The sequence below is a fragment of the Mesoplodon densirostris genome, chromosome 11 (assembly GCF_025265405.1).
Source record: "Mesoplodon densirostris isolate mMesDen1 chromosome 11, mMesDen1 primary haplotype, whole genome shotgun sequence".
Classification (NCBI taxonomy): domain Eukaryota; kingdom Metazoa; phylum Chordata; class Mammalia; order Artiodactyla; family Ziphiidae; genus Mesoplodon; species Mesoplodon densirostris.
In genome coordinates, this window is record NC_082671.1 from 34,198,088 (window position 1) to 34,221,183 (window position 23,096).

Consider the following 23,096-nt stretch of genomic DNA (forward strand, 5'->3'; position numbering starts at 1 on the left):
GTGCCTGTCTCATGCCTGATGCCCGCCTCCCCTGCCTGATTGCTGGGGAGTCACACAGGGGAGCCGACGGAAAGAACACCCGCCGCCCTTGATAAACCTTTGTCACCTGCTGTTCATGCTTTTTCAGAGTGAGGGAGACATTTCTGAGCTTCTAACTTTTCTCATTTTAGTAAGACTAGCAGGTGTTTTCCTGGTTTATCCAGGTTCTTGTTTGTACACACATCAGCGTGTGGAATTGTAGAAGCCCCAGTCCTGGGTGTCATTCACACAGGCTCCTAAGCGGCAGTGTGCGCACACCTGACGTCCAATCCTTGTTATTCATTGGGAAGGATGAGACCAGAGGTCCCTGGGCGGGGCTCTCTGCCATTCCCCTGCTCCACAAACATTCACATCGTTTGGGAGCGGGGTCTTTGTCCCCCTCGCCCTCCCCCGACATCTCATTCTGCTACTGGCTGGCTTTGTAGTAAACTATTACCTATAATCTAAAATCAGAGCTTTAATGAATGCTGGGATCATCCCCTGGAAATGGAAACATCTAGTGCCCTCAGCCTGAATGTGGGTGCAGGAGAGAAGCCTGGAGAATCACTCCTTGCTCCTTCCTCGAGCCCTTCCTGTTCTATGTTTTGTGCCTATCTGCCATCCCATGTTTTAAAATTTTTGCAGGAAAGAAAATCTTATACCTGGGCAATCTCTAGATTATTAAGACATCTCTAATCCCTGTCTAATGGAAATAAAAAGTCAGGTGCCTGGAATTTTAAGCTAATCCAGGAGCAGGCAAAGTGCAGGTGAGAGGTTGGGTCCACAGGTTCCCTTGACTGCAGGGCCCATGGTCTTTAAGTATGGGGGGAGGTCTATGTCTGTTAAGCATAACTGAATTGCCAATTCTGATTCTTTTTTTTTTTCTAGAGATTTTTTTTTGAAGCTTCTGTTTCTTAAACATCAATGAATTATTTTTCCTATGATGGTTTATTTGGGTATAGAGTTCTGAAATACCCACATCACACTTAGAATTTCACATTCGGTGGCATTAATTTATAGTTTATTGGATTTCAGATACATAATGGAAAGGAAAAACATTGCAAAAATATGGATAATAGTGATATTTTTCAACCTGAAAATAAAGGCTAAATGTTTTTTTGCACACCTTCTAGGTATAAGAGACATTTAGACAGTAGTTTGTATGTCTAAATGTCTATATTTAGAGGGTATTTTAATGTTCTACATGAACAACAGGACATAATATCCAAAATTGTGCCTATCCTGGAAGATCTTGGGCTGTGTAGTCAACATGTAATAGAGGTTCCAAACTTAGTAAAACAAGACAAAACAAAGCTTGCCACTTCTCAAGCCCTTTCTTCCACCACTATCCCAGATCATGACAAAATGTCCTCAGTTACACAGCATGGCTTTGGATAATTATTTCCTTTTGCATTTAGACCAAACTAATCCTTATCCCAGGCGAAGTGTCTACTTCCTTTTAAGCATGTATTAAGCTCCTCATATAATTATCCTCTTTCTCTCCATCTCCCTTTTTTGGTGAGGGTGGGCCGGGGGACCAGGGTGTCGAGTCCTTGGCATGATCAGAATTGCTGGCCCCCAGCCCTATGAAGTGTGTTCAGTATTGAACGTCCTTGCAACGAACTAACTTGATCATTTTTACACCCCCCCTCACTGAGAACCTTAAGTCCTCATGTTTTCAGAAAGTTCCTCCTCAGAATAGTCATGACTTTGTAGTGGATTTGGCAACACCAACAGTCATTTATTGAGCACATGATATACCTGGAGCTGGGCGAGATACCAGGGCTACACAGGAAGCTGGTTAGGATCCCTGCTGTCAAACCTTGGATGGTGGAGTTGGGGGGTGGGGGTGGGGGTCAGTCAGGGTCGGTCAGGCCATTGTAGTATGTGTGAGCACCATCAGGAGAGCACAGGTGAGGAAAGTTAAAGGACCACCTAGGCAGGTCATGGAACCCAGACTTGGGGAGGCCACGGAAGTGTGCTAGATAATGTAATATTTAGGCTAATATTTGAAGATGAAGGATTTAGCTAGGCATTAAGACAAATGAATTAAGTCTGTAACACACCATGTGGAGCCCCAGAACTGACAGGCTTATTGTCCCCCAGAAGCTGAATTACAGTGGAGCATTTCAAGAACGGACTCCACCATTAGGAGAGCTGAAGTGTTGGTACTACCCTCTAATTCACTCTCGCACAATACACTACCCAGTTGTGGATTGTTGCTTCAAAATTGTTTTCCAATTGTTCTTAGAAGTGCTAGAACATTCATTTTTATCTATCTAACAAATTCCCACTTGACTGAATTGAAGAAAAACTGAGAGAGAATTTATTTTCTGCTTTCTGGGTTCTTGCCATCTTTTTTTTTTAAACTTTTTATTTTATACTGGAGTATAGTTGATTAACAATATTCTGTTAGTTTCAGGTGTGCAGCAAAGTGATTCATATACATATACATGTATCCTTCTTCAAATTCTTTTCCCATTTAGGTTGTTACATAATATTGAGCAGCATTCCCTGTGCTATACAGTAGGTCCTTTTGTTTACCTATTTTAAATGTAGACATGTGTACACGTCAATCCCAAACTCCCTGACTATCCCTTCCCCCCCACCCTCCCCCCGGTAACCATAGGTTCCTTCTCTAAGTCTGTGAGTCTGTTTCTGTTTTGTAATAAGTTCATCTGTATTATTATTTTTTTAGATTCTGCATATAAGCGATATTATACAATATTTCTCTTTCTCTTTCTGACTTACTTCACTCAGTATGACAATCTCTAGGTCCATCCTGGGTTCCTGCCATCTTAATGACCAGATGAATTAACAGAGAAAGACTGTAGAAGCTGGTGTGCTCACCCAGCCTTTCAGGCTCTTTATTAGGGATTCTTTCATTAAGTCCACACTCTCACAAAAGGAGCTAAATGAAAGGCTGGTTAAGCTAACGGAAACAGTTTTGACCAACCACATTCTTTTTTAAAATTTTAGTCTCTCTAAGGTTTCATATTCAAAGACTTAATTTTAAACGACGGGAGGTCTATACGTAAAACATGAATGAGTGTTTGAGACATTTATATTAAGGTTGAGAAGAATTAACTTGAATAACATGTGGCATAAATTTGCTGTTACAGAGACAGGAAAATATGGTCCAAGAAAACAAGAGGACTTTGTTTAACTCCCTCTGAAATTTCATCTGTTTACCTCACCATTTTTTAAAATTATCTGACTCTTAATTGGTTCTTTATCATACTTCCAAGATTTTTCTCTCACCCTCTGCAGTTACAAACTTGTGGTTTGTTTTGGAATATGGAGACAAACAGAAAATACCTTGGTCACACATTCGTTACCTTGAAAGAATCATGATTTTATTGTTTTTGTAAAAATAACATAGGTTTTCTTTAATTTAAAAAGCAATACTAGAAAAATAAGAGGAAATAAAAACTATTCAGAATACTATCGCTCAGAAATCACCATCATTAGTATTTGCCAGATGCTATTCTAGACATCTATATTTCTACAGTAATAGAATGAGAGGAATCAAAAGGATATAAAATGAAATATGTGTCATATTATACATGTTATCTTTAAATAAGAAGTATGAGATTTAACTTTACTTGAATTTAACAGAATAGAACTGAAGTGAAATGAAAATAATTGGTGAACTTGGTATTTTCTCAAAATAAGAAATTATCGGAAGATTCTTCTAAAGTCAAAAAATTAGGGAAAACTTTCGGCTTCCCTGCTGGCGCAGTGGTTGAGAATCTGCCTGCTAATGCAGGGGACACGGGTTCGAGCCCTGGTCTGGGAAGATCCCACATGCCGCGGAGCAACTAGGCCCGTGAGCCACAACTACTGAGCCTGCGCTCCGCAACGGGAGAGGCCACGATAGTGAGAGGCCCGCGCACCGCAATGAAGAGTGGCCCCCGGTTGCCACAACTAGAGAAAGCCCTCGCACAGAAACGAAGACCCAAGACAGCCAAAATAAATAAATAAATAAACAAATGTGGGGTTTAAAAAAAAAAGAATTTTTAAAAAATTAGGAAAAACTGAAATTATAATGATTTGAAATATATAATTTTTTAAACTTTGGATAATATCCTATGACCCATTGCTGGGAAAAGTGAAGGAATTAGCACTTTGAAAAGTCTTCTGTCCTCTCCTTTCCTCTCCCCCGGCACCCACCCTTGCCGTTAGCTATAAACCTTAACTTTTACCTTCTATCCTATACCACACCACCACAGTTGCTTAATTTAGTTCTATAGCTTAATCACAGCTTCTTACTCCTTGTTTTCATTTTCTTGTGGGTGGATGAATTTAATTGCCAACTCCTGTCTTGAGTTTGGGCGTGCTTGAGAATGTAGGATTCAGATAGTTAAGAGGAAATTCACATTTAGAACCATGTGGGGATTCCAATATATCTCATTTGGTACTTGACCTGGGACTCAGAGGGGCCTCAGGTTTTTCCTGGTACGTCCCTCTAATGGAACCATCCTACAGTCTCCAACCAGCATTTAGAAATCTCACTTCCTTCTCTCTTTCCTTGGCCTTTTCTCTTCCCCAACCCCTGTCCAGAAAAGCCCCTTCAACCAACCACACTGTCCACCTTTAAAGCCATCTTTCACAGCTTAAAATTGCCAGCCCCTCCTCTGGTTTCAGGGGAGCCAGTAAGGAGTGTCCAAATGTGCGTGATCTTCCAAAACATCGAATTGGAAACCCAGTGTGTGACTCACGTGACTTTTTTGGTTATTAAGGACCTTTTGTAAGTTTGTAAGGACCTTTTTCAAGTGACAATTTTGACTGTAAAAACAAAAATCACAGTGGTGGAAGAAGATAGACATGAGTAGAAAAAAATTGCAGTCAGAATGGAATTTACTTCTACTCTGAATTTTATGGCTACCTATAAATATGTAATTTACATATTTAAAATTTTCTTAGTTCCATTTTAATTATTCTGTGTTCATTAGGATAACAAATTCATAAAATGTGATCTCTTTGCTTGCCAGCGAGGGGCATAAAGTATGGAATTGCTCACCCTTTGTCCGAACAATGAATTGCTACAGAGCAGTCATAAATGAAAATTCTTTTCCTGCCCACGGCCTTCATTAATGCACCAGAAGCACTGTCCTTATTTACCCACCTGCTGCCCTGATTTCCCATATACTAACTCCTCTACAACATCTGATCACATGTAAGGGGTAAATATTCCTTACTTAGAAGCAGAATCTTTGAACTCAGGGTTACAGGGTAAAAGTAATATAGCCTAATCAAATCTTTCTAGAATAGGTTGAATATGTGAATTCCTTTAAAAAAAAAAAAAAAAGAGTAAATCTCTCCCTTGGGGATTATAAAGCAAGCTCTTTCACAGGCCTTCAGTTTCCCAATCATTGTTGGTACATAAGGTAATTTTAGGTGAATGTGACCATGTTTATTTTCATAGTCATGCTTTTATTTTACTATACAATTAGAAACATATCTAGCAAAATGGTAATTATACAAAGTTTCTTATTTTTAATGTAAGTAAAAAGTGAGCCAATGTAAAGAAAATGCAAACGAAATAATAGTATAGATAATATGCAGATATGGCAAAAAATTGTGAGGATGTTGTGCCAATGAAACATGAGGATGTGGAAACCAGAAATACAGAGGTACAGCAAAAATTGCACAAATGTGCAAGAGGGGAATTTGGAGATAAAAGAACTTGGAAACAGGGGAATATGAAAATCAGACCTATTTAAATTAACCTACTTAAATTGTGCATATTACAAACTCAGATTTTTCTCTATTAAAATCTACATGTCTACTGCAGTGGTTCTCCACGAATCACCCACCGAGACACGCACCACGGCTCTCCCGTGTGCCAGGCATGCTTGTGGAGACGCACAACTCCCTGCCTGATCTCTAGCTCCCCGTCTCGCCACCACTCCGGGAAGTATTTGGAAGACAGACAAACTGGAAATAGGATAATAAGAATAACCTTGGGCTTCCCTGGTGGCGCAGTGGTTGAGAGTCCGCCTGCCGATGCAGGGGACGTGGGTTCGCGCCCCAGTCTGGGAAGATCCCACATGCTGCGGAGTGGCTGGGCCCGTGAGCCATGGCCGCTGAGCCTGCGCATCTGGAGACTGTGCTCTGCAACGGGAGAGGCCACAACAGTGAGAGGCCCGCATACCACAAAAAAAAAAAAAAAAAAAAAAAAAAAAGAAAGAATAACCTTTACTCCACTCTAATTCATTTTTAGTAAATTATTTACTTACAGGTACTTTTTTTTTAAGTTAACTTTTAAAAAGCCCAAAAAACAAAAACCTTTTACTCACAAAGGTTTTGCAGCACACCACTGGTGGATTGCCATGTGCCAGAGTATCAGTATACCTGAGAAACGGTGGTCTGACAACTGGTTTTGGTCTCATATCATGTGTAGTGCTTCTTGTTGGGGAATTTGTGCTTCGGGGACTGTTTTCCTCTCACCTAACAATATCCTCTTCTCTCTTTAACACCTATAGGCTGTAGGGCGGGAAATGCTGCTCCATTTAATCGAATATCTCGTAACCAGTGATGGAAGAGACCCTGAAATCACAAATCTAATTAATAGTACCCGGATACACATCATGCCTTCAATGAACCCAGATGGATTCGAAGCTGTTCTAAAGCCTGACTGTTTTTACAATAAGGGAAGGTAAGCACGGGCTAGTCTATCTTTATTTAAAACACAACAAAAGCATAAAAAGGCCCCCATCAGATCAGACCCCTTCGCCCTGTAAAGAGAAGTTAGCGAACCATCTCATAACCTGTGTCATGTCGCTGCTGTGCTGGAAACTTTTCAGGGCTGCCCATTGCTTTGACCTTGAGAAGTAAAATCCTGAGCAAGGCTGCTTTACCCCAGCACCTGCCTCACTGCTCTGGCTTCATTGCCTCTTCCCCCGTACTCACCCTGCCGCAGCCGCTCAGATCTCCCTTCATCTCCTGCAACCACCAGCTGCCTTCTCACCCCTGGCATTTCCCACCCCTCCCCCCACACCCCGCTTCAACAGCATTTCCTCAAAGCCTCCTTCCCTAACCTATCAGATATTAGAGCCCCAATTATTCTCACATCACCTGGCACTCTACCCTCATAGCACAATCTTTAATGTCTCATTTCTTGTTTAATGTCTACATGAGGGCAGGAAGGCTGCCCGTTGTGTTCATCCCGGTTAAATCCCAGGGCCTAGGGTAGTACCTAGACCCTCAATAAACAGGTTGATTTATTAAGCCAGCACACGAACTAATCACAAAGAAGAGTGAGTCTTGTAGTATTTCTGATTTAAATTTACTGTGTTTCAAGCAGCCTCAGGAAGTTTGGAATTTCTCAAATGTCTGATAAACACTGATATTTGTGCAATTAAAATTTTGTTTTTACCAAAGATTAATCAATCACCACTTGATTCCCTTCCATGTTTAAGTTTTTTAGCCTATTTAAACATGGCCAGTCCACTTTTCAGAAATACGTTTGTATAAAAAATAGCATGTTCCTGTTGTTTCTGTTACCAATTGCTATGGAACAAACTGCCCCCAAATTGAGGGACTTAAAACAACCACCTCTTTATTTACTCTCCACTCTGTAAGTTAGGAATTTGGGCAGAGCACAGCAGGGATGGCTAATCTCTATGCCATGATATCAGGGTCCTCAGCTGGGGTCTGGCTGGGACCGTATCTCTGGAGTCTCAGTTCTGGCTGTCACCTGGGTTCCTCATTCTTGCACATGGACCCTTGACGTGGATAGAACTGGGGTCTCAGGGTTCCAAATGGGAGTGTCAAGAGCAAAAGCCCTGAAATGCAAACACTTATCAGACCTCTGCTTACATCCGAATCACTACTGTCCCATTGGCAAGAACAAGTCACACGGGAGGGGACAACATATTGTGTGAATGCCAGCTGTGATTCACTAGAGGCTGCCAAGGCAACCATCCACCACCTCTGTATTCATATTTGGAAGAACACCTGGAGCCCAAAGCAAAGGTCTACACACTGCACGAATCTGCTCCCTCAGACAGCAATAGTAAACCCTAAAAAATTCTTTCTTTTAAAGGGATAATAGTAACTTCTATGACCTGAATAGAAATTTCCCCGATGCTTTTGAATTTAATAATGTACCAAGGCAGCCTGAAACTGTGGCAGTCATGAAGTGGCTGAATACAGAGACATTTGTCCTTTCTGCAAATCTCCACGGTGGTGCCCTGGTGGCCAGTTACCCATTTGATAATGGTGTTCCAGGTAAGCAAACTTGGGCCCAGCTCTTGCTTTCTAAGTCCAGAGTGAAACTGCAAACTCCCTGCCTCTGAATGGGGATACACTCTTCCTCTCCCCACTTAACTTCTCTGGCAGGGATAGAAAGAGCCCCATTCTCTTGACCCTCAGCTATCCTTCCTACAATTTATAAACAGTAGATGGGCAAGGTGGCTGAACTGATAACAACACGGGATTACTTGACATTCATCAGTGAAACAGCAAAATTGGGATTGAAGTTAGCTCACAAGAGGCAACACGGCTAAATAAATAAATAAATAACACTAATCATGTAAGTAATAATTTCTGATTCCTCTTAAAACTGTGGGATAAGGTATGTACCAAGGACTTAAAGTATTCGAGTGGCTTCATTTAATCCCTACAGTAGCTAAGGAAAGTTTACTGACCTCCAGAAATCAGCAAGAGTGACTAAGAGGGTATTTAACTTTTAAGCTGAGTTTAGACATGTACATGGTTATTTTGTGTGATATTGCCTTCTGTATGTCCATTAGAAACTAGGAAGAGGAGTAAAGGGAGTATTTGTGGAAGTGGGTAGAGGATCTCACTCGGAAATTAGAGCCTTTGTGTGTGACGTGATGATGTATGTGCTAATACGGTGTGTGCTTCCTCCGACTATAACTTCAACTAAAAGGTCTTGGCCTGTCTTTCATGTACAGCCACTGGAACATTATACTCTCGGAGCTTAACCCCTGATGATGATGTTTTTCAATATCTTGCACGTACCTATGCTTCAAGAAATCCCGACATGAGGAAAAGAAATCCATGTAGAACTAAAATAGAGTTTCCTGGTGGAATTGTAAATGGATACTTTTGGTATCCACTCAGAGGTGAGTTTCTCTTCGTTCTGCTATTCTCCTTACTGCCTTCACCCCAGCAGTTGCCAAAAGTTAGGCACAGTGCAGTCCCTTCAGTCATGTCTCTGTCAGCTAATATAACAGAGCAGCGAGGGGAACTGATCATTTGAGAGATGCTCAGACATGTTCCCTACTGCCAAAGCCTCCTGAGTTCAGACACTGGTTCAGCATTTACCTTGGAGCTGGGAACTGTGCCAAGAAAGATGAACAGGACACAGATATTAAGCCCAAGTTTAATAGAGAAGAGCAACATACAAATAAATAATTGCGATGGCATGTAATGTGAATAAAAGTAGAGATTTAGGGCTTCCCTTGGTGGTGCAGTGGTTAAGAATCCACCTGCCAATGCAGGGGACACGGGTTTGAGCCCTGGTCTGGGAAGATCTCACATCTTAGTTGCACGGAACAACTAAGCCCGTGCACCACAACTACTGAGCCTGTGCTCTAGAGCCCGCAATCCACAACTACTGAGCCCACGTGCCACAGCTACTGAAGCCCACACGCCTAGAGCCCGTGCTCCGCAACAAGGAGAGCCACTGTAATGAGAGGCCCGCCACCGCATCGAAGAGTAGCCTCCACTCACCGCAACTAGAGAAAGCCCGCGCACAGCAAGGAAGACCCAACGCAGCCAAACAAAAAGTAAAATTTTTTTAAAAGTAGAGATTTAGAAAAGGTACAGGGTATCACAGGGGTATAAATCCAAAATACATCAGGGAGTAGTGAAGGCCTTAGAGAAATGTAATGCTTATGTCTCATCCAGTGGGGACAGCTGCTACTTAGGACAAGGTAATTATTGCCATGCAGAAGTGGGGGGCAATATTGCCAGATCTTCCAGTTTGTGAAGCAAGCTGGATATTTCCATGAAGCCTCCTAATTTTAAAACCACTTTGCAGGCTAAACAAAAGAGCCCTCTAGGACGGCCAGGCGAGGGAGGGAGTGAGAAGCTGGCCATGTAGGGAACATGGCGGAGGGGTGTTCTTGTCAGAAGGAATAATATAAGCAGAAGACCAGGGGTATCAGAGTCCTAGTCTGGAAATTGACAGAGAATAGGAGGGACCTAGGACAGAGGGTGAGAGGGGAGACAGTGGGCTGGAACCAGGTTTCCACTGCCTCAGTGCAAGTGCCCCTTCCAGACTGGTCAGCTGACTCTACCAACAGCAACCCCCGTCCTGCAATTCTGCACACAGGCTACTTCCTCAGTTGTCACTTTGGATGCACAGGCTGTCAAGGAGTCTTGCACAAGCTGGGACTTTTGTGTCTGGGCAGGTCTCTGCCAGCTTTCCAGATAATATAAATAAGCACAGACCACAAGTGAGAGGAACCAGGACCAGCCAGATACCAGAACATCCCAGACTTCTCTCCGATGTCTGAGAGACAGCCTCCCCACTCCCACCGCAGGGCTGTAGCCTAGTCCCCGCTCACTACTCTCCATAGGGAGGAGAGGGCCCCCTCCTGCCCAGTGGCAGTGCTGTCTTTCATGTGCATTGTCTGTAACTCTCAAGACAGATCCAGATGTGTGGGAGATTAACTAGGAACCTAATTTTGCTATTGGGAGTGGTTCCCAAGTGTGCCTGTGTCAGCTGTGTATCCCTGTGAGAAAAAAAGAGGGCAGAGCCAGAAACTTTGAGGCGCTTAGAACAGAGCATTCTGGCTCAGCCTGGAGGTTTTTTCAGCCAGGCCTGACTGGCATTATCTGGAGTGGCACACACTCTCCGCACTTGGTATTCTCCATCCAGCGTGCTTTGCACACCTGTTTTGCCATTTAACTTCTTTCTACCTGAGACACAGCCATCCAGCCAAGGGCTTTTGTTTTGTTTCATTTCTCTCTTCCTTTTTTCCTTCTTCTATTTCTTGGTGAAAATGAGGTCAGAGAGAAATACAAAACTTGTAAGTAAAGGAAAAGAAAGGACAGAGTAATTCTTCCTGGCTAAAATCTGTATGTACATAGATATTACTCAATGTTTACATAATATTTTGACCATTTTATGAGCATAAAATTTTTTTACTTCATTACTTCCCAAATACCCTGATGAAACTGAGAATACATATTTCACTGGGCAGGTATCAAGTGTAACTAATTAAAATCTGGCAGAGACTACTTCCTTCAAAGTTACCATATTTCAAATCCAAGATGCCACTGATTGTAAAACATGTCCCACCAAGAAAGAGTTTCCAGCCAAACTAATAACCCAATGATGTTATTCAGCCATCAAATTTAAGATACTTCCCAATTCAGAGGTTTTAAAATATGAAAAGTTTTGCATCTTAGAAAATAAAATACGGTTATAACCCTTTGAAAATAGGGTGTTGAGAGGTAAGAACTAGAAAGTGAGCATGGGCGGTGGTAACCCCAGAAGTACCAGGGGCCTGGGTCTTCCCCTGCTTCCTGAGAATCACATGGCACCTTCCCTCTCATCCCCAAACTCAGTGTGGTGTGATGGCTGAGAGCATGGGGGCGCTAGGAAGATGGCCTGTGCTCTAGTCTCAGCCATTCACTGGCAAGAATCCCTGGGCACATGACCTACCATTTGTGATTAAGCTTCCTCATCTGTAAAATACGAGTGATAATTACTGTGAGGATTAAATGAGTGGATGATGAAGCTCTTCAAACAGTACCTAGCAAGAGCAAACACTCAGTAAACACTGGCCATTATTATTCCTCCAAATTCATATACTTAGCTTTACAGGATAAATGTGTTTATGAATGGTTTGTAGAAATATTTTAAAAGAAATCTCACTCTAGTTTATATCTGTTTAAAATGTAATTTAGGAAGAAATGTAACTTGAAGAATCCTTTTTTTAAAAAAAGATAAATTTATTTATTTATTTTTGGCTGCGTTGGGTCTTGTTGCTGTGCGTGGGCTTTCTCTAGTTGTGGCGAGCAGGGGCTACTCTTCGTTGTGGTGTGCGGGCTTCTCATTGCAGTGGCTTCTCTTGTCGTGGAGCACAGGCTCTAGGCACACAGGCTTCAGTAGTTGTGACTTGCGGGCTCTAGAGCGCAGGCTCAGTAGTTGTGGCACACAGGCTTAGTTGCTCCGTGGCATGTGGGATCTTCCCAGACCAGGGATTGAACCTGTGTCCCATGCATTGGCAGGCGGATTCTTAACCACTGCGCCACCAGGGAAACCCTTGAAGAATCCTTTTTGTAATTGTGATTTTTAAAAAGGACCCTTTCTCTATCCCTCACTTAATTTTGATGCACAGCTAAACATCAGTCAGCTCTGATTCAGTCACCCATATGGGAGTATTTAGGATTGCTTTGTCATGTCTGGATAATAAAATGTCAAGCTCTAATTGTACTTGCTAATATGTCAAATTCATCTTTTCCTGTTTACATGTACTTTCATTACAACCGTCTGATTCACCTGTCCCCAAGGTACGTGATACTTGGTTTCACTTCAATTTCAGACCTTTAAAAAAATTAAATATGCTTGTGTTTAGGTGGAATGCAAGATTACAACTACATCTGGGCCCAGTGTTTTGAAATTACGTTGGAGCTGTCATGCTGTAAATATCCTCGCAAGGAGAAGCTTCCAAGCTTCTGGAACGAAAACAAAGACTCACTGATTGACTATATAAAACAGGTGCACATAGGTTTGTAAGATTTTCTTATTAATTCCTGTTAACACAAAATATAGCATTTGGCAAACCCTCTGGGTTGAGAAAATGCAAGCCCCTATTTATGTTTTCTAGGTATAGCCTCATTTTTAGTACCAGAACAATGGTTCAGAATTCTCTCTGCGTGAACATCTGCAGCCTATGAGAAATGCAGCACCTATCTGTTCATATAAGAGAAAGCATGATGTGTGTTACTTTAATATGCGGGTGTAAAATCCAGGGTACTTCTAATTTTACAAGTTGAATGACCTGGAAATCTGGCAAAAGATCAGGAAAACAGGCTGTTACTCTGTTACATTATCACCCATTTAGAAAGAAGCCAAGTTTGCTTGTCACTTGCCATATAATATCACAGACCAGAGAACTTTGGACATGCCATTTTACATTTTTTCTAGAACTGGGGTGGTAACCTAGCACTGTTAGCTTCAACCCCTCCCACGCCTCAACTCTGCCAAATGACCTGGCATTGGGAGTCTTTGCAGCCTGTTTTTTTGTTTGTTTTTTTATAATTCTTTTTTTTTTTTTTTTTTGCGGTACCCAGGCCTCTCACTGTTGCGGCCTCTCCCGCTGCGGAGCACAGGCGCCAGACACGCAGGCCCAGCGGCCATGGCTCACGAACCCGTGTCCCCTGCATCGGCAGGCGGACTCTCAACCACTGCACCACCAGGGAAGCCCACAGCCTGTTTTTTGATGGCTGTCTGGCCTTTATCACAGATGAGCAGACTTAATGTGACAAGAGTGGTCCTTCTCAAACAGGTGCAGCAGACTCACCAGGAGGGTTTGTTAAAATGAGATTGCCAGGCCCCATCCCCAGAGTTTCTGATTTAGTGGGTCTGGAATGATTAACATCTTCCCTGGTGATGCTGACGCAGCCAGTCCAGGGACTACTCTTCGAAAACCATTGTACTAGAGCAACACATTGCTTGTGATGATGATGGAATCCTGGGCAGGGTGTGGAAGGCTCTTCTGCATTCCCCGGGTTAGTTATTTTTCTCCATTCAGAATGGCTTGCGGGGGAGAAAGGTATCAGGAATTAGGGCGACAGTTATGCTACCACATCAAGCCAAAGTGCAGGATGTGTGTTTGTGTTGAAGAGGTTTGCATCGTGGGCCTGCTGCATAATTACATAATTCCTGGATTTTCTGCACGCTTCACACCAAAGCTTCCCACCTGCTGAAAAGAGCTGGAGACGGTTGAGGCAGGGAAAAGTCAGAAGCAGAGGGGTACAGGGCTGAGTGCAAGGGCAATTGGGAGCTTCCCTTGGCCACACATCCCTGACATGGCTACTCCTTCCCCCTTTCATGCTTGACTCCCAACCTCTTCACCCCCCATGACACAAGTACACAAAGATTATTTTTGAATTGGCAGGGCTGTATCCATGTCCTGGCTATTGTAAATAGTGCTGCTATGAACATAGGGGTGCATGGATCTTTTTGAATTATAGTTTTGTCTGGATATATGCCCCGGAGTGGATTGCTGGATAATATGGTAATTCTATTTTTAGGTTTTTGAGGGACCTCCATCGTGTTTTCGATAGTGGCTGCACCAACTTACATTCCCACCAACAGTGTAGGAGGGTTCCATTTTCTCCACACCCTCTCCAGCACTTGTTATTTGTGGACTTTTTAATGATGGCCATTCTGACTAGTGTGAGATAATACCTCACTGTAGTTTTGATTTGCATTTCTCTAATAATTAGCGATGTTAAGTATCTTTTCATGTGCCTATTGGCCATCTGTATGTTTTCTTTGGAGAACTGTCTATTTAGGTGTTCTGCCCATTTTGGGATTGGGTTTTTTTCTTTTAATTGAATTGTATGAGCTGTTTATTTTGGAGATTAATCCCTTGTCAGTCGCATAGTTTGTAAATATTTTCTCTCAGTCCGTAGGTTGTCTTTTCATTTTGTTTATGGTTTCCTTTGCTGTGCAAAAGCTTATAAATTTGATTAGGTCCTGTTTGTTTATTTTTGTTTTTATTTCTATTGCCTTGGGAGACTGACCTATGAAAACATCGCTTTGATTTATGTCAGAGCATGTTTTGCCTATGTTCTCTTCTAGGAGCTTTATGGTGTCGTGTCTTATATTTAAGTCTTTAAGCCATTCTGAGTTTATTTTTGTGTATGGTGTAACAGTGTATTCTAACTTCATTGGTTTACGTGCAGCAGTCCAGCTTTCCCAATACCACTTGCTGAAGAGGCTGTCTTTTGTCCATTGTATATTCTTGCCTCCTTTGTCAAAGATTGACCATAGGTGTGTGGGTTTATTTCTGGGCTCTCTATTCTCTTCCATTGATCCATATGTCTGTTTTCGTGCCAGTACCATGCTGTTTTGATTACTGTTTGCTAAATTTTTTTTAAGGTACCATGACATTTTTTTTCTTGGTGTCTTCTGCCTTAGCATCCTGAATCTTTGGTGTAAAGTCAATTTCAAAGATAGCTTAATTTTTTATGAGTTTGGGTTGGTTTTGTTTGATTTGGTTGGTTTTGAAGACAATGAAAAATACAAAAGATGCCAACACACATACTGCCAGTACTACAAGCTATCTTGCTCAAATGCACAGACTTTCAAAGTGGCAGGAAGACTATAAGTTAGTTCAGAGACCTAAGGAAGGAAGAAATAAGCATAGCTTCCTCCTTCACATATTCTTGCTCTTGTGGAACAAAGATGAACTGAGATCCCAGCAACTTATCCAGTATTTCTGTATCAACTTCAAACTTATATAGCTAGTCTTTCTTTTCCTTTGTATCATGTTTCTTATCCAAATAAGAAGAAAGAGAAGGATTAAGAAAGGATTAATATTCGTTGAGCCTCCTGTTCTGTTACTTGTGTTTGATCTTCACAATCCTGGAAGGTATACATATTATCCCCATATTATAGGTGATGAAATTGAGGCTTGGGAATGTTTAGTGACTTGGGAGCTGGGATTCTTATGTATCACAGGACTTCCTAAGAAGGACATAATGGAAATCTCTCTTCAAAAAAGAATGCCATTGAAATTCAATGAATAAATGCAGAATCAGTTTACTAAATTATGACTGATTATGGTTGGGTACTCCCTGAAGATCAAAGGATACATATGACCCTTGAACAACATGAGTTTGAACTGTGTGGATACACTTATATGTGTGTGTTGGGGGTGGGGAAGGGAATTGGTTTTTGTTTTGTTTTTTCACTAAATATGTACTACAGTACTGCACAGTCCATGGTTGGTTGAATCTGCCAGTGCAGAGAGGGCCAACCGTAAAGCTATATGTGGATTTTCAACTATGTGGAGGGTCGACGTCCCTAACCTTGCATTGTTCAAAGGTCAACTGTAGTAGGAATAAATATAAATGGAACCTATTTTTTTTTTAAGGCAAAAGAGGAACAAATTAAAATGGAGGTTTACATAGTTGACCTAAATTGAAAAAGTGAGAAGGAAATGTGGAATTTAAAAATTCCTTCTCTTGAGGAAAATAATGAAGAGTCAAGAATCAGGAAAAAGTTAAAGGCAACTTGGGTCAGATAGAACTTAATGTTCGAGGTAAAAATGTTGTTGGTAAATGTCAAAACTTTTAGATTTCATTTTAACCTTTTCTGAAGGAAACTATTTAATGTGTGCCTCATTTTTCCTGTCCTGGTAAATAATTACTAAGTTTACTGTTTTGGGACATTTCAGGGAACTTTTTTCATTGTGGCCTCTTCTTTCTCGTTTATGCCATTACGATAACATGACTTATCACTGAAGTGAACAAACTGGAATAGGAGAATAGGGTTTAAAATGAGAGGAGTCTTAAAATATAAATGGCCTTTTATTAACTGTATTCTTGAAATTTCAAGGTGAGGGGTATGGCATCGGGTTCAGTGTGGGCTCTGAAGACTAGCATGGATTTACAGCCAGGCTGTGCTGCTTTATTGGTTATATGAGCTTGAAAAGGTTATTTAATAATCCAAAGCCTTAGTTTCCTCATCAGTAAAATTGTGATAATAACATTGCCTACCTCATAGAGTGGATGTGAAGATGCAGTGAGAAAATGCACATTAAGCACTTAGCATAGAGCCTGAACGATACTAACTGCTCTGTTAATGATGGCTCCCGTTATTAGTAATAATAAGACTCCTTCAATTGATTCCATGCTTCCAAGCAACGCTGTGATTATAATTTTGTTTCCCAAGTAGTTTGCCTGACCATGAGACACTCCCTTACACAGATAAGTATCTTATTGTAAATGGGCATTTTTAACCTTTATTTAGGATTTTATGGAACTCAGGCAATACAGTTTGGTGACTGAGTAAACAACTTGGAAATGGTAGGAGTAGATTTAGATTGTTATCTATGTTCTTTCATTTTGATAATATGCTATAAATGGAATATTCAACAACAACAAACAAATTTAACCTATAAATCAGATTGGTAGCTTGACTGTATTTTAAGTTATATCGAAAATAATGTTCATTGCAGCACTGTTTACAATAGCCAAGACATAGAAGCAACCTAAATGTCCATTGAAAGAGGAATGGATAAAGAAGATGTGATACATGTATACTATGGAATATTACTCAGCCATTAAAGAGAATGAAATAATGTCATTTGCAGCAACATGGATGGACCTAGAGATTGTTATACTGAGTGAAGTAAGTCAGAAAGAGAAAGAGAAATATCGTATGGTATTGATTATATGTGGATTCTAAAAATAAATGATACAAATGAACTTATTTACAAAACAGAAACAGACTCACAGACTTAGAGAATGAACTTATGGTTACCAGGGGGGAAGGGTGGGGAGGGATAGTTAGGGAGTTTGGGGTTGACATATACACACTGCTATATTTAAAATGGATAACCAACAAGGATCTACTGTATAGCACAGGGAACTCTGCTTAATGTTATGTGGCAGCCTGGATGGGAGGGGAGTTTAGGGGAGAATGGATACATTTATATGTATGGCTGAGTCGCTTTGCTGTGCACCTGAAACTATCAGAACATTGTTGATTGGCTATACTCCAATATAAAATAAAAAGTTAAAAAAAGTTTACCAAGTTCTGATTCAAGATGGTGACATAGGAGAATCCTGAACTCACCTCCTCCCATGGACACACCAAATCCACAACTGCATATGGAACAGTTTTCTCTGAAGGAAACCTAAAAACTACCTGAGTGACTTCTACACAAGAAAAAACCCACATGAAAATGGGTGGGAGAGGCTGAGACATAACCTTGCCATAAACCCATCTCCAGCACAGCAACCCAAAATCAGGAAGGAACTCACAACTTTAAGCTGCTCCCTGAGGAGCAAATGGTTTGAACTACACATCTGGTACCCCAACATTTAAGACATGCACCCAAGAGATAATCCCACAAAACATCTAGCTTTGGGTTTTTTGTTTTATTAGGTTTTAAAATAACACTGAATTATTTTTCATGCTAAATCTTTTATTAACTTTAAAAAAATTTTATTTTATATTGGAGTATAGTTGATTAACAATGTTGTTAGTTTCAGGTGTACAGCAGAGTGATTCAGTTCTACATATACATGTATCTATTCTTTTTCAAATTCTGTTCCCATTTTGGTTATTACAGAGTATCGAGCAGAGTTCCCTGTGCTATATAGTAGGTCCTTGTTGGTTATCTATTTTAAATATAGCAGTGTGTACAGGTCAGTCCCAAACTCCCAATCTATCCCTCCCCTCTACCCTTCCCCCCAGTAACCATAAGCTTGTTCTCTAAGTTTGTGTGTCTGTTCCTGTTTCATAAATAAGTTCACTTGTATCATTTTTTGGATTCCGCATATAAGCGATATATTTCTCTTTGTCTGACTTACTTCACTTACTGTGATAATCTCTAGGTCCATCCATGTTGCTGCAAATGGCATTATTTCATTCTTTTTTAATGGCTGAGTAATATTCCATTGTATATATGTACCACATCTTCTTTATCTATTCCTCTGTTGATGGACATTCAGGTTGCTTCCATATGTTGGCTATTGTCAGCAGTGCTGCAGTGAACATTGGGGTGCATGTATCCTTTTGAACCATGTTTTTCTATGGATATATGCCCAGGAGTGGGATTGTTGGATCATATGGTAGTTCTATTTTTAGTTTCTTAAGGAACCTCCATATGGTCCTCCATAGAGGCTGTACCAATTTATATTCCCACCAACAGTGTAGGAGGATTCCCTTCTCTCCACACCCTCTCCAGCATTTGTTTGTAGACTTCTTGATGATGGCCATTCTGACTGGTGTGAGGTGATACCTTATTGTAGCTTTGATTTGCATTTCTCTAATTTTTAGTGACATTGAGCATCTTTTCATGTGCCTCTTGTCCATCTGTATGTCTTTTTGGAAAAAAGTCTACTTAGGTCTTCTGCCCATTTTTTGACTGGGTTGTTTTTTTGATATTGAGCCCATGAGCTGTTTGTAAATTTTGGAGATTAACTCCTTGTCAGTTGCATCGTTTGAAAATATTTTCTCCCATTCTGTGGGTTGTCTTTTCATTTTGTTTATGGTTTCCTTTGCTGTGCAAAGGCTTCTGAGTTTCATTAGGTCCCATTTGTTTATTTTTGTTTTTATTTCCATTACTCTAGGAGACGGATGCAAAAAGATATTGCTGCAATTTATGCCAAAGAGTGTTCTGCCTGTTTTCCTCTAAGAGTGTTCTAGTATCCGATCTTACATTTAGGTCCATAATCCATTTTGAGTTAATTTTTATGTATGGTGTTAAAGAATGTTCTAATTTCATTTTTTTACATGTAGCTGTCCAGTTTTCCGAGCACCATTTACTGAAGAGACTGTCTTTCCTCCATTGTATAGTCTTGACTCCTTTGTTGTAGATTAAGTGGTGTGGGTTTATTTCTGGGCTTTCTATCCTATTCCATTGATCTGTATTTCTGTTTTTGTGCCAGTACCATACTGTTCTGATGACTGTAGCTTTGTAGTATAGTCTGAAGTCAGGGAGCCTGATTCCTCCAGCTCCATTTTTCTTTCTGAAGATTGCTTTGGCTATTCAGGGTCTTTTGTGTCTGCATAAAAATTTTAAGATTTTTTGTTCTAATTCAATGGAAAATGCCATTGGTAATTTGATAGGGATTGCATTTGTAGATTGCCTTGGGCAGTACAGTCATTTTGACAATATGATAATATTTTGACAATTTTGACATTTTGACAATTTTGACAATATTTCTTCCAATCCAAGAACATGGTATATCTTTCCACCTGTTTGTGTCATCTTCAGTTTCTTTCATCAGCATCTTATAGTTTTCTGAGTACAGATCTTTTGCCTCCTTAGGTAGGTTTATTCCTAGGTATTTTACTCTTTTTGATGTGATGGTAAATGGTATTGTTTCTTTAATTTCTCTTTCTGATCTTTCATTGTTAGTGTATAGAAATGCAACAGACTTCTGTGTATTTATTTTGTATCCTGCAACTTTACTGAATTCATTGATGAGCTCTAGTAGTTTTCTGGTAGTATCTTTAGGATTCTCTATGTATAGTATCATGTCATCTGCAAACAGTGACAGTTTTACTTCTTCTTTCTCAGTTTGGATTCCTTTTACTTCTTTTTCTTCTCTGCCATGGCTAGGACTTCCAAAACTATGTTGAATAAAAGTGGCAAGAGTGGACATCCTCGTCTTGTTCCTGATCTTATAGGAAATGCTTTCAGCTTTTCACCATTGAGTATGATGTTAGCTGTAGGCTTGTTATATATGGCCCTTATTATGTTGAGGTAGATTCCCTCTATGCACACTTTCGGGAGAGTTTTTATCATAAGTGGGTGTTGAATTTTGTCAAAAGCTTTTTCTACATCTATTGAGATGATCATATGGTTTTTATTCTTCAATTTGTTGACGTGGTGTATCACACTGATTGATTTGTAGATACTAAAAAATCCTTGTATCCCTGGGATAAATCCCACTTGATCATGGTTTATGATCCTTTTCATGTATTGTCAGATTCTGTTTGCTAGTATTTTGTTGAGGATTTCTGCGTCCATGTTCATCCATGATATTGGCCTGTAATTTTCTTTTTTGTGGTATCTTTATCTGGTTTTGGTATCAGGGTGATGGTGGCCTCATAGAATGAGTTGGGAAGTGTTCCTTCCTCTGCAATTTTTTGGAATAGTTTCAGAAGGATAGGTGTTAACTCTTCTCTAAATGTTTGATAGAATTCACCTGTAAAGCCATCTGGTCCTGGACTTTTGTTTGTTGGGAGTTTTTTAATCACAGTTTTAATTTCAGTACTTGTGATTGATCTGTTCATATTTTCTAATTCTTCCTGGTTCAGTCCTGGAAGGTTATACCTTTCTAAGAATTTGTCCATTTCTTCTAGGTTGTCCATTTTATTGGCATATGGTTGCTTGTAGTAGTCTCTTATGATCCTTTGTATTTCTGTGGTGTCCACTGTAACTTTTTTCATTTCTAATTTTATTGATTTGAGCCCTCTGTTTTGCTTGATGAGTCTGGCTAAAGGTTTGTCATTTTTGTTTATCTTTTCAAAGAACCAGCTTTTAGTTTCATTGATCTTTTCTACTGTTTTCTTTGTCTCTATTTCATTTATTTCTACTCTGATCTTTTTGATTTCTTTCCTTCTAAGTTTCGGTTTTGTTTGTTCATCTTTCTCTATTTGCTTCAGGTGTAAGGTTAGGTTGTTTATTTGAGATTTTTCTTGTTTCCTAATATTTATTGCTATAAACTTCCCTCTTAGAACTGCTTTTGCTGTGTCACATAGGTTTTGGATTGTCATGTTTTCATTTTCATTTGTCTCTAGGTATTTTTTTATTTCCTTGGATTTCTTCAGTGCCACATTGGTTGTTTAGTAGCATTTGTTTAGCCCCCATGTGTTTTTTTTTAAAGGATTATATCATATAGACTATATTTTCTGTTCAAAATGCAGTTAAACTAGAAACCAATAACAAACATACAATATATATTTGGAAATTATGAAACATAATTCTAAGTAACTCATAAGTCAAAGAAGAAGAAATAATGGAAATTAGAAAATGTTTAAATCTTAATGATAATGAAAAATACTGCCTATCCAAATTTGTGGGATTTAGTTGAAACAATGTGTAGAGGGAAATTTATAGCATTTAAATGCTTATGTCAGGGTAGAAGGGCTGCTGATTAATGAATATATTATAATAGTTTCTACTGTTGCAAGACGAATTACACCAAAAGCTAATGGTGTAGAACAATAAATATCTATCCTCTCTCATAGTTTTTGTGGGTCAGGGTTTCAAAAGCATGGCTACGTCGTTCTGGCTTGAGGTGTCTCGTGAGGTTGCGGTCACATCATCTGAAGGCTTGAATGAAACAGAAGCATCCACTTCCAAGGTTGTTAGCTGGCAAGCTGGTGCTGGCTGTTGGCAGGGAGGCCTCAGTTTCTCTCCACGTGGCCCGTCACAGAGGGCTGCTTGTATGTTCTCACTAGATGGTGGCTAGGTTCTCCCAAGTGGGTGATCCAAAAGAGAAAAAGCCAGGCAGAAGCTATTCTTTTTGTGACCTATTCTTGGAAGCCACATACCATCATTTTTGCCACATTCTATCTGTGAGAAGTGAGTCACTAAGTCTTGTTCACAAGAGGAGGAAAATCAGGTCCCATTTTTTTTTTTTTTTTTAAGGAAAGGGTATCAAAGCATTTTAAAACAATCACAATGAACTGAGCACCTATTCATTGTAGAGGTGAGAGAAAAACTAGCAAAATAAGCCCAAGGAAACAGAAAAAAGGTAATTTTAAATGACAACATCAGAAATTAACAAAATAGAAAACAGATACACAATAATCTGCAAAGTCCAAATTTGGTTTTTTGAAAAAGCTGACAAAATTGACAAACTTCTAGTGAGACTGAACAAGAGAAAAAGAGAGGAGGTACAAATAAACAACATGAGAAATAAGGAACAAGTACAGATGCTACAGAGAATAACGGGGGCACTGTGAGTATATTCTTTAAAAACAAGAGGATATTATACATAACTTTATGCCACTAATTTTTTAAAATCATAAAATGGATACATTTCTAGAAAACTGTAACCTACTAAAACAGACTTAAGAAACAGAAAAACTGAATAATCCTATAACAATTTAAAAATCTGTCAGTAGTTTAAAATTCTCCCTCAAAAAAAAACACTAAGTTAAGAAGGTCTTACAGGCAAGCTCTACCAAATGGAAAAACACACTAGTAATTCCAGTCTTAAACAAACTATTCCAGATTATATAAAAGGGAAAAGAAGACGTAGGAACACTCTGTAACTCCTTTTCTGAAGCAAGAATAACCTTGATAGCAAAATCTAAAAATGTCATTGCAAAATAGGAAAATTACAAGTCAAATACATGATGTGAACATTCCTTAAGACGTTAGCAAATC

The 23,096-nt window shown here is 39.9% G+C and overlaps 1 protein-coding gene across 1 annotated transcript in view; it reads left to right on the forward strand.

Annotated features, from left to right (window-relative positions):
• Positions 1-23,096, forward strand: part of CPM (carboxypeptidase M) — a 90,029-nt gene that overhangs the window by 48,288 nt on the left and 18,645 nt on the right. The window contains exons 4-7 of the mRNA XM_060112352.1: positions 6,507-6,679; positions 8,069-8,253; positions 8,943-9,113; positions 12,582-12,734. Coding sequence (XP_059968335.1) covers positions 6,507-6,679; positions 8,069-8,253; positions 8,943-9,113; positions 12,582-12,734 — 682 coding nt within the window. The remainder of the gene's footprint in view (positions 1-6,506; positions 6,680-8,068; positions 8,254-8,942; positions 9,114-12,581; positions 12,735-23,096) is intronic.